The 13255-nt window shown below is 38.8% G+C and overlaps 1 protein-coding gene across 1 annotated transcript in view; it reads right to left on the bottom strand.

Annotated features, from left to right (window-relative positions):
- LOC138382426 (zinc finger protein 726-like) overlaps nt 1-5985 on the bottom strand; it is a 28028-nt gene extending 22043 nt beyond the window's left edge. The window contains exon 1 of the mRNA XM_069466932.1: nt 5974-5985. Coding sequence (XP_069323033.1) covers nt 5974-5985 — 12 coding nt within the window. The remainder of the gene's footprint in view (nt 1-5973) is intronic.
- Nucleotides 5986-13255: the final 7270 nt, after the last annotated feature.

Raw genomic sequence — 13255 nt, 5'->3', positions numbered from 1 at the left:
ATTAAAATGATGCAATTTCCAGGTTCTAGAAACTGATGTCAAACATACAAGTATAGAAAGCTTTCAATGTGTTTCTATGATGTAGTATATCAGACAAAAAAAACTAAATAAAGTCAGCACAAGACAACTTGAAGTTAATCACAAATGTCAAAATAGGTACTGAATTTCTAATAAAATAAGATTAAATTTCATTAAAAACATATATATATGTGTATCATACTGAAATGCAAACATACTTGAAGATGTAAAGTGTTGTTATATTAAGTTAGTTTAGGAGATGAAAATAGTGATCATTGTTCACGACTGTGAAAACAGCATTGTCTAAGCAGATACCTCTTTATATCTACATATCATCTGTTTATTTTCTATCCATCCATCCATAAGATGTATGAGAAAATACACTTAAAGTAAATGGGAGTGTCTGATAAAAGGCACATTTGAAATGTATGATAAAAGTTAGATTATTACATGGTGTCCAGAGACTTGTATATCAACTCAGAAAATACAAAATGAGATTGTTTCCGCAAATCTTTCAGATGATCTGAGAGAATATGCAAAAAAAGCTGTAGTTATGGTTATGACCTGACGATATGAGAGACAACATTCATTTCCATGGAGAATAGAAGCCCATTTTAAACTAGATACAAAATATAAAAGTATCATTGAAAATGCTAATAAATCAGATGATCTCAAAAATAAATCTCTCTATGCTATTGTATAATAACTGGATCTATGAACAAATTTCAATGATCTCCATATGTTTTTATAATCCTCTTTCTCTCGTTTTATAATAGACTCTCAGACCAGTGGGGCCTAAAAAAGAGAATGCTGTAACTTTTAACTACTTAGCCTTTTTGAGTTGTTTCCCAGAAATGGCAGATTTTCCCCAAGACAAAGGAGTTGAGATTCCAAAGGCCCCTGTGCAGACTTTCTGATGCCAAGACTCACCATCCCTCACTAACCTGCTCCAATGCATGTAGCACCTCATCTATTTTAACACAACCTATATGCCCCAATGCACATAGCCTCTTGTTAAAAAACTTGCTCCTTCTGTGAAGTAGGAAGTGGAAACAAACAAATCTCTCCTTTATGACTTGGAGAAAAACAAACATAAGAATCATTCTTTTCTAACAAAATATGGTACTCTTCACACTGTGGCCTTTTTGGGCCCGAAATCTATAGACATACCTGGTCCAATTTTTTCAAACCTAATTTTACTTATTTTTCACAGTATCTTTTCAAGAAGCCCTACTGAGTAATTCTTGAAAATGTATATAATCTGGTTTACACTTTAAAAAGAATTTCCCCAGTCTGAATGATGTGAATAGACATGTAATGCTTCCCCACTAATTGCAAAAACACAAGTCAGAAACCTGATTTCATGGTAATCATTCTGATTTGTTTGGTGCATTTTGCAATTATTTGTGAATACTCATGAAGCCTCTCACATAAGAGCACATTAATCCCACAAGAATCCTACTATGATACTAAAGGTATTTCTACTTTTATGTAAACAAAAGTATTTATTTTGAAAAGTTCTATGGATTTTCCTAACATACAGTTTAAAATACAAACACAGGTAACTCTATATACCAGTTTACAGACCAAAACACATGTAAGGAATAATTACACTACATATAAATTTCTCCTACAAAAGAAAATACATCTCACAGTTCCATTTCCCCCTTGGCAGAAGGGAGAATATAGGAAAGCTCAGTAAAAATAGTTAAAGGGAGTGGACACCAAATCAGAGAGTTTCAAGTTCATGACTACTAGAAGGACAGGGGAGTGGAAAGGCTCTCAGTGAAAAAGGAACAGGCCTGGAAAGGAAATGACTTGCTCAAGGTCATGCAGGTGCCGCTCCCCATCATTGGCATCACCACCTGAGTTCTGTCTCCTGTCAAATCACTCACTGTCTCCCATCACTCCTCCTCCACGGTCTAAAGTTCTACTGTCTTTTATGTTTAACTCCACATTCTCTTCTTTTACATGCATGCATGTGTACATATATAAGTTATATATTGTGTCTACATGTATCCATACATTTATACATGTGATTGTATATTGTCTACATGGTACCTAATTAACCTAAAAATGAATGAGTGCTCATAATTAAATAAATAAGAACAAATATTTTCCAATTTCACAGGACTTGAATAAATATTTTGGTGAATATGACCAGTTTAATATGTTTAGTTTAATAAAAACAATCATGTCTTTTGATATATCAGCAAAATACTCATTTATTTAACTTTAAGATTATTGCTTTTATAATATTTGCCTAACAGAGTAGTATAAAAACGGTTATAATAAAAAGTTTAACCTGAGATGATGGCTAGATTTTTTATGTCTCATGAATTTTTATAAACATAATTGTTAACAATGAATAAAGCAGACATAAATGGAATGGAAGTTAATAAATGAACTTATAATAATTATGCTTCATAATATGTTTATTTAAAAATGTTTTTCAAATATTTTTGGTAATTATACTCTTAGAGTTTTGCAATGGTAAATTAAATGATGAATATTCATTGACTATATTGATCATTTCCAAATAAGATATAATGCTAAGACATTAATTACTAAATACGAGTTTAAGCTTATATACATTTGGTTTCTTAATTCACAGATAAAATAGATTTAGATATGGCAGTAAATATGTTCTTTTCTACATTGAAAAATTATTCCATTACAAAGGCTATTCTTCTAAACATTATAAAATACATATTCATAAATTTTTAGCAAGTGAGCCACTGTTAAACTTCCCTACATCTTATGTTTTCACTATGAATTAAAGTTACTAAGACTTAAAATTCTTACTAACATATGGTAACTAAAACTAGAGAAAAGAGAAACAATTCTACATGGAGTATGTATAAATAAAATAAGATGTATGTTTTTGTGCGTGCAAAAGGTTATTGAAATATACATAAGGATGTGATTTCTGGTTTAAAAAAGTAACTTTGCCTGGTTTAGAATTTATTTAAAGGCTGAATTCAATTGAAAGAATAAAACAAAAAAATGAAAGAGATAAACTCAGTGGGTATAGAAAGTTAGAGAAAAAAGAGAATGGAAACATAACAGATTATAAAATGTATATAGAGATCTTATCTTGTGTGGCCAAAACTGATTTAGATTGGATACATTTGTTTACAAGGTTTTATTACAATTAGCTTTAATATTGATAATACAGAAATTCAAGGGAAAAATTTGGCTTTCTCATTTCAACAAGATTTTCATTCAAGTATTAATTGGAGATAATAAAAGTATTTGCTTCAACTTTTCAGTAAACTTTAAAAAAAAAAAGGAAAAAAGAAAAGAAAAGAAAAAAGGAAGAAAGAAAATGACCAAATTCCTTAGTTCAATTTTTGTTTAACTATGACCCTCTACTCTTTCCCTATTCCTTCTTGGGGATTTCCTTCTGAGCTTCACAGAGACTGAGAAACTCCTTTCACTGGTCAAATAATTCAGTCTATTTGCAACATGTGACCAATTTCTCAGCATTTCTATTGGGGACACTACCCTCAGTCCTCCAGACCAATGGAATATATAAATGAGGTACTACCACATCAACTGACAAAGTTTACAGAAACTTTTAACCTTCTCTGGACTAATGCTCTCCTATTGGTATGTTTAATATATGTTCTAGGCCAGGCGTGCTGGCTAATGCCTATAATCCTACCCTCTCGGAGGCCAAGGCAGGAGGATCACTTGAGGTCAGGAGTTTGAGACCAGCCTGAGCCAAGAGTGAGACCCCATTTCTACCAAAAATAGAAAAAATTAGCCAGGCGTGGTGGTGCACACCTATAGTCCCAGCTACTCAGGATGCTGAGGTAGGAAGATTGCTTGAGCCCAGGAGTTTCAGTTTGCTGTGAGCTAAGCTGACACCACGGCACTCTAGCGCAGGTGACAGAGCGAGACTCTGTCTCATAAGAAAAAAAAATGTTCTACCCCCTTTGGAAAACATTAGCTTTCTCCCGTCAAAATAACAACATAAAAGCCCATGCACCTTCATTAAGTAGCACATAAACAAGATCTCCTTAAAGGTGATAGTCTTCATTATCACAACTTCAACCTAGAAATTATGTTTATTGAAAATACCATCAAAAACACATTCCCTCTATCCCTGGTGGTAGAAACCATATCAGGTACTGCTGACCAATCTCTGTGATGCTAAATTAAAGGTCACTATTTCATAACATTTTGTCACCCCTCCATCTAAAAATGGCTCTGAAAAAACCCAACACTGGACTATTTACCTCAAATTTTTCTCTAGGAATGACCACCTATCTATTATAGATGGAGATTCTATTTTGGGGAAAACTATCAATTGCCTGCCTGGCCATCAAGATAGCTGCATGCAATTTAGAGTGCTTTTGCCTTAACAAGGTGCCACTTCCCATGAACACATAAATAGACATTTTCCTGTAACCTTAGGAAAAATTGCTGGTAGGTCAAAGTGCTACCTCTATCACACATCAACAAAAAGCAACTGATTTGCTGGCAGAGGTTGTATTAGACATCATGTTGCTTTAGATTATATATTATCTGAGCAAGGAGACATATGTACCGTGGCAAATACCTTTCATGTATACATAAATAGTTCTCATGAAATAAAAACTAATCTAGGAAAAATCATAAAAGATGACACTTTTAGAGACAAGTCTCTAAGAAAGAACCTAGATTTACTTTTCTTCCTGATGTTTTTAACTGGCTCACAATGGGATAGGTTTTTGTTGTTGTGCTGGCATACAAATCCTCTTTTGATTATCCTTATGAGCATTATGTTTTTACTATTCAAATTATTAATGCTATGGATCTCATGGTTTTACTTCTTCCAAGAAAATCAAAATCATGGTATTCCAAAGATGAGACATAATAAAACAAGCAACAGCAGCTATATAAACCAATGACTGGACTGAAGTCTCATTCTTGGCACTCTGTGATGCCATTTCAATTTTGCTTTTGGGTGCTCTTAAAATATCTCACTAAGCTACATCCTCTTCCTCCTTTCCCAGTGTGGGACAGGACTGTCTAAGAATGAGAATACCTGGTGATGAGGGACACCTAGACACTGACACTTTGAGCCACAGAGCTCCTGAAGTGAAATATTTTGATTAAAGGGGAGAAATATGAAAGAAAAGAAACTTTCTGTCTGAAAAATGCAAGCCTCCTCTAAATCATCAGGCTCAGAGAAGCACAGAAATGAGGCAGCAGTCATGTTCCACTCCCCACCTTGAGTATTAAGCTAATTAATCATCTCTAGAAACTGCTTGCTCTATGTGGCCTCTACAATGACACAAGTATCTATAAATCAACCTAAAACGCCACATGCTGAACATCATAACTCACTGCATACTTCAACTTACAGCCAATCACTAATCAATGTTTGTGTAAATTAATAAGAATTCCTGACAAACAAGTTTGCGTTTGCCCACTCCATATCCCCCCTTTGCCTTTAAAAACCTGCTTATAACAAATACCAAAAGGATCGCATAGCCAAGGTTACTTTGGTCTGTATTTACTCTGGCTCTGGTAAACTCTTCAAAATTATATTTTGTGCCTCAGTTTCTTCTTTTAGGTTCAAAAGTTTACAAAGTGTTAATGCATGGGGGACAACACCAAAAATGGCCTTGTCTATAACATCAAAAACTGAACTTGAAACAAAGTCCCATGAACAATGGAATGTGTTAGCAAATTGGGTGAGCCGCAGCCTCAGACAGCAGTACAAGTGCCACAAAATGAGGCACAGAAGCCACAGAAAAACCTTTACAGCATAATATTAACAGAATATTAAAGGTAACATTAAATTATGAGAGCTCAAAGAGCAAAACTGAGCCATCCTCTGCTCATGATAGATATTTAAGCTACAAAGGGTCACAAAAAGAATCAGGATGGCAGCGGACTCTGGGTGCAGAAGGGAGGTGAGATCAGGGGGCACACCACAGCTGCCTGAGGCTGTTTATTTACCTGGATGTCCATATTCTTATTACTTAAATTCTGCATGAAACTATTTATTTTAAGAATACTCTTTATTTCTTCAGATCATTATCACTCAATCCACTCTGATTTTCCGGCAAGAAAATAAGAATCTTACATTCAAATCATTGAATAAAATTCACAAATACTTGGGAAAACTGGAATTATATGGTAGGAAGATTTTATAAAGGAAACAAAAGGGAAACAGCTCAGACAAGCAGCCTGTTGCATCCACAGTTCACAAGGACCCTATATTCAGTAGGTTGAACACATTTTCAAGCTTGAGGACCACTCCTACTGGGGAGATACAGCCTAGTGTGGCTCACTATTAGGTAGTGAGCAAGAGAAACCTGACAAGCTGGGAAATTTAATTCTGGGAGCTCCACACATCCTACTGCCTCTCCTCACAGGATGGAAATGCTCCCTCTTCCAGTTTCTCAATTTTCACCAGTGGTCACTCAGTAAATCAGTTTCTGATTTTGCTACGCCATATTCTCCCTTCCCTCTCCCACCTGTCTTCCAAACTTATTTACTCTTGCCTGTGAAAGAAGCTTGTAGATCTTGTATTTGGTGCTTTTCTCATATTGCAATACTACTTTACAACATAGTGACTTCCCACCTAAATCTGAATTTGTTTCATTTGTCAATGTATAAAAATAGCCCCAAGACAATGACAGTTGCAATCACAGATGGGGCATCACACACTCCTGCCATCCCAAACCCAACCAAACTTTCCTCTGAATCCCCAGATTTCCAGGGCTCTATAGCTTCTCAGGATAAAGGGCTCCTTCCATGATGTTTTGAGCAGGCGGGGACACCTCCCAGGGTGGCTCCCCACGAGAAATAATTGGGCCTTCAGTGACCTCCTCTTGCAAACTCAAGACTGGCTTTGGCTTCAAGTCACTGGGCTTATGTCTCTGCTTCTCAGTCAGGGTTATTCCTTTAATTGCAAATGAGAAAATACAGAGTGTTTCAAGAATCCAGCAAAATCACTAAAACTCAGATTTTATGTTTATAAAAGGGAAGGAAATTCTGAAGGAAAAAATCTCAGACCACAAGTATTTTTTCTCTTCTCTCACACAACATCAATCAGCACAGAAGACTTCTCTCACAAAAAATGTACAATTTCACCCTACCACTACAGAAGCAATCAATTTTGCAGGAGATGCCAGCTAGATATCTTCAAATACAATTAAATTGTGACACTATCTACCTGGACATAGCATCAAATCACACAGAATGAGGACTCAGTCCTACAAAACTGTCCCCACTTCAGACACCAGTTGCAAATCCAAGCCTCCAAAACCTCTGACTAACCAGCTTCAAATAACAAGTCTGAGGACTGAACTCTGATCTGTTCTTTTGCTCAAAATTCCTTCCTAAGGTGGCCTGATGAGTCATGCTCACAAATGGTAAAATCCCACTAGGCAGGTTTTGTGAACCAAATATAGTGTAGTTTACTTCCCAAACTGACTTTGGTATAGCATTAGCATCACCTAATAGAAATCCGCCTCCCCATCTTAACTCAAGCATCCTAGCAGATCCTTATCTTAACTTGAAAGATTCTCCTGTCTGGACCTCCCAGAGTGTTCACACCTTTATCTTAAATTAAGCATTTCCTTTCTGGTTTTTAGATAAAGCCTAACTATCTCAGCCAAAGAATCTTTAAACCCACCTATAACCTGTAAGCACCCTCACTGCTTCGAGGTGTCCCACCTTTTTTGGGCCAAACCAATGTATGCCTCCCACGTATTGACTTATGACTTTACTGTAACCCCTGCCTCTCTGAAATGTATAAAACCAAACTATAACCCAACCACAGTGAGTCCACTTGCTCAAGGCTTCTTGGGAGTGACTCCAGGCCATGTCCTCAAATTTGCCTCTGAATAAACCTCTTTCAAACATTTCAGAGTTTGGGTTTTTCCATGCACAGTTCCATGACTCCCTTTGTAGATTTATTTATTTATTTATTTATTTTTTTGAGACAGAGTCTCACTCTGTTGCCCAGGCTAGAGTGAGTGCCGTGGTGTCAACCTAGCTCACAGCAATCTCAAACTCCTGGGATCAAGGGATCCTCCTGTCTCAGCCTCCCGAGTAGCTGGGACTACAGGCATGCACCACCATACCCGGCTAATTATTTTCTATATATATATATATATATATATATTTTTTTTTTTTTTAGCTGTCCATATAATTTCTTTCTATTTTTAGTAGAGATGGGGTCTCGCTCTTGCTCAGGCTGGTCTCGAACTGCTGAGCTCAAACGATCCACCCACCTCGGCCTCCCAGAGTGCTAGGATTACAGGCGTGAGCCACCGCGCCCAGCCCCTTTGTAGATTTGATTCATTTGCTAGACCACCTGAAAGAACTCAGGGAAACACTTATATTTCCGGTTTATTATGAATGACATAGTAAAAGATATACACAAACAGCCAGATGAAGAGATACATACAGCAAGGTATGGGGGAAGGAGTGCAGAGTTTTGAGTCCTTGCTAGGCTCACCACCTTCCAGAAACTACCATGCGTTCAGCTGTCTGGAAGCTGCCCAAACCATGTCCTTTTTTTAAAATTGAAGTTTCATTTCATGGGCATAACTAATTTAACAATAGGCCATTTTCAATCAACTTAACCTTCAGCCCAAAGTTTGGGGGTGAGACTGAAAATTCCATCCCTCTAAGCACATGGCTGCTTCCCCTATCAACAAGCCTCCCATCCAGTGGTTTGTTTCTAGGGGCTTTGCAAAACAAACCACCGAGGAACATAAGCTAAGGTGGGTTTGAAAGGCTTATTGTAAATAACAAAAGACTGCCTTTCACCTTTACCATTCAGGAGCTCCTTCAGGAACCAAGAACAAAAGACCAAATATTTAAAGAAAAGAAATTCTTATTGCTCTAGTCATTTAGCAAATACCAAGGCTTACAGGAGCTGAGAGCCAGGAAACATGGACAAAAACAAAGGGTGTATCTATTATAATATCACAGAAATTGTAAGGCATTTAAATTTTATACCTCAACAGGAAAATCAAAAGTATCTAGCCATTTCAGAAAATAAAAACAGGTCATTTAATTGTTATCTTCATGGTAAAAATTATTTTGTAAACAATCATGTGTGAATACTTCTAGGAATTGCCAAATCCTGTCTCCTAGGATTTATCATTGAACTCCAACACCCAGCTAACAGGATACAAAACAGAATTACCCACTGTCACAAGTTCTCCACCAAGCACAAGAGAGAAACTGATGCCTGGGTAAACCTTTGTAATTCACCAATTTTTCTACTGCGCTTTCTTGTGGAAATATATTAATTTTTCTGCAACAAAAATGGAAGACATTTTTTTCTATTTCCTTCCCTGAGTAGCATTCCCAAAACAAAGTCCTGAAATTCTATTGAAAATTACCTCCAAATAAGACAGATCTCTAAATAAGAGCCACCATAGTGAGGCCAGAGTGAGTGGTGGCTCGCACCTGTAATTCTAGCAATTTGGGAGCCCAAGGTGGGAGGATTGCTTTAGGCCAGGAGTTTGAGACCAGTCTGGGCAACATAGTGAGACCTGTCTCTACAAAAAATGTTTACAAATTATCCAGCACGATGCCACATACCTATAGTTCTACTATTAAGGAGGCCAAGGCAGGAGGATTGTTTGAGCCTAGTCATGAGGGATGCAGTGAGCTACAATCAGCCACTGCCCTCTCTGGCCTGTGCAAAAGATGGAAACTCTGCTAAAACAAACAAACATCAACAACAGCAAACAACAAAAAACCAAAACTGGACCTGAGAAACTTACTACACTCACTCTAGGGAAGAAAATAGGTAAATAATAATTTTTAACAAATGGAGGCCGGGCGCGGTGGCTCACGCCTGTAATCCTAGCACTCTGGGAGGCCGAGGTGGGCGGATCGTTTGAGCTCAGGAGTTCGAGACCAGCCTGAGCAAGAGCGAGACCCCATCTCTACTAAAAATAGAAAGAAATTATATGGACAGCTAAAAACATATATATATAGAAAAATTAGCCGGGCATAGTGGCGCATGCCTGTAGTCCCAGCTACTCGGGAGGCTGAGACAGGAGAATCCTTTGAGCTCAGGAGTTTGAGGTTGCTGTGAGCTAGGCTGATGCCACAGCACTCACTCTAGCCTGGGCAACAGAGCGAGACTCTGTCTCAAAAAAAAAAAATAAATAAATAAAAAAAATAAAAAAATAAAAAAATAAAAAAAACAAATGGAATATATGAGTAGTTTTTATTTTCTGAAACCCACCACTTTCATGCCGCTTTGAAAGTATTTTTTATCTTTCAAGCTGGACTGCCAAACTTGATTTTACTGTTAATGAAAACCCGAAGTTGCAATGAGTGAACAAATCTTTTCAAGGTGACACGCCCAGGGAAGAGCAGTGATGACAGAAACACAGTCATGTCTGACTCAAGTGTCAAGTCAGGCCGTCCTATCACTTGGGACACACTCCCACAGCCAGCCTGCTCACCATACTGCTCAAAGACCACCCTCCCAGGAGCCACTGCACCATTCCTGCACCACACTGAGTGCCTGAAGTGCAAATTGCTTTGCAGGTTCTTGTACCAGCTCACTGGGGAGGGTTTTTCTTGTCCTTGAGGATAGTTTTATCCCTCACAAGTGTTAGAAAATCCAAAGAACAGGAATCATTTTTGTCTTTTTCCCTTAAAACCAGTAACTGATTGGTTAGCCACCAATGTGTCTCCAAGAAATGAAAACTAGGGCAGGGAGAAGAAAATATTAAAATCTCAAGGGGTTAGCTTTTCAGGTGAAAGGTACACCAGAAGACTCTCTCAGTCCCAGGACATCCAGCAAGCTGGTCCCCATAGGCTCCAGCCTCATACCTAAGGCTGTCCTGTGCAAGGAGGTGACCCAGGGCTGATGATATTCACTAGACACTCCAGGACACATGGCTTCTGTGGGTGTCCTGACTCATCCTCAGATAGCTGTGGAACCCATGATTAAAAAAAAAAAAAAAAAACAGGATGGTGGCTGAGGACACATCACCCTGTAAAGTCTCCAGAGAAGAAACTCAACCTAAAGACATGCTAGTAAGATGTCTGTGGCTAGGAAAGATTATCTGAAATTTTCAGCAAGAGAAAACAAATGTTCTTAAAAGACAATTACTATTTTGTGAAATAATATTAAACAATTAAAATACTCTTTCCCCTTGGACCACACAAGGAAAAAAAAAAAACCAAATAATTGATAATTTTTTGACTTCTGAGGGGAAGCTGGCATTTGGGAATCTGGGGAAAGAACTGGAAATTTAGGATTTCACTGTAAGCCCTAGAAGAGTTAACACTGGGGGCATAGTGTTGGATTTGAGACCCTGCATGCCATACATCTGGAAAACATACGAAAAAACCAGTCCCTCTGTGGAGTTTTAAAATAACTAAATAGGAGGCAATTAGACTGAAGTGACTCTAGTGCCCTGGGTTCCTACCTAATACAGAAATATAACTCAAATGTATTTTTTATAAATTACTACCTTGGTGCGAAGCAGAATTCAGGCTTAACCAACCACGAAGCACCAATTACATGTAACAGCACCTCTGATTACAAAACAAGAAAATAGCCATTGTCATAGTCCAAGAAAGGTGACTACAAAACTGTAACCAATTATTGAATTAGGTTTCCTTTTTCATGCACCTTATAAAACCCTTCCCTTCAAGGCCCCCGGGGAGCCCAAAGCACAAACCATTGCTGGCTGATTCTGGATTCATAAATTGCCGTTTGCCCTTATGAACTCTTTAATGTTTTAACAGTGCCTTAGTTTAATTTTTAATGAGAGGAGGACTGGGGACCCCAATGAGCATAGCTCCTCCCACACACGAGCCCCCGCACACCGAGCAGGATCCTCCCATGACGACCCTCCTGCGTCCTCACCGCACACTGAGGAAGACGCGGAGCCGCGGGCGCAGACCGGCCCCCACACGGCTCCTGCTGGGCCACATACGCCTCAGCGGATGGACAGGACGCTCGGGGTCCGGCTGCCGGCCCAGGCCCAGCGCCACCCTTTGGCTGAAGGGGACTGAGCACCGAGCTGTACCAGCAGGGACTCCGATCCGCAGACAACGCGGCTGACTGTGGGGAAGCCTAGGTCCACCACAGCCACTTCCAGTGGGTTCCAACTAGCCCTCGCCCCCCTCAGGACACCTGGCCTGCATACTCACCGGTTCCTGGATTCGGGGGTATCCCGCCATCCTCCACAGAGGCCTTCCAGTAACCCCCAGAGGAGAAGCTGCAGCAGAGCCACCCCGACCTCCCAGAGTAATGGCGAATGAGCAGTGAACAGGAGGCAGTTTGGCGGCCTGACGCAAGAGAAAAAGGCCCCGCCACGATGGTGGAAGACCCCGCCTCTTCCGCTGCTCGCCGATTGGACAGTTCCCGCAGCGGCGCCCTCATTGAATAAGGCCCCAAGCCCACCCTTTTGGGCCCTGAGTGACAGGTGATGGGATCCCACACATTCATGGCTGTGACCAGAGCTTCCTCTCTCTGGTGGGACCTGCCCCTTCCTTGAAGATATTTGCATTTAACCTTGTAGATACGGTTATATGCATTTATGTATAATATATATGATATTCAAAATAGGAAACAATATAATAAAATTATTTTTATTTTTTATTTTTGATGAATTTTTTTATTGATACATAATAATTGTACATATTCCTGGAGTACATGTTATATTTTGCTACAAGCATATAGCATACAATGATCAAATCAGTGTAATTGGGACATTATTCACCTGAAACATTTATCATTGCTTTATGTGGGGAGTATTTGAAAGCTTCTAGCTATTCTGCAATATAATAAATTATTGTTAGCTACAATTGCCCCATTGTACTATTGGACAACAGAACTTTTTGCTTCTATTCAACAGAATTACCCCATCACCAACACCTCTTCCTTACCCCTTCCCACCACCCTTACCAATCTCTAGTAGCCACCATTCCACTCACTACCTTCTTGTGATCAATTTTTTTTTTTTTTAGGTCCCATATATGAGTGTGAAAGTGCAACACTTGTCTTTCTGTGCCTGGTTTACTTCACCCAAAATAATGTCCTCCAGATCCATCCATGTTTCTGCAAATGACAAAAATTCCTTCCTTTTCATGGCTAAACAATATTCCATTGTGTACGTACACCACATCTTCCTTATCCATTCGTCCCTTGATAAACACTTAAGCTGATTCCACATTTTAGCCATTGTGAATAATGCTACAATGAACACTGAAGTGCAAATATATTCTGGTTACATTTTAT

Source organism: Eulemur rufifrons, chromosome 4 (assembly GCF_041146395.1).
Source record: "Eulemur rufifrons isolate Redbay chromosome 4, OSU_ERuf_1, whole genome shotgun sequence".
NCBI classification, from domain to species: Eukaryota; Metazoa; Chordata; class Mammalia; order Primates; family Lemuridae; genus Eulemur; species Eulemur rufifrons.
The sequence above is the reverse complement of the archived record's forward strand: the minus strand, read 5'-3'. Positions and strand labels throughout refer to the sequence as shown.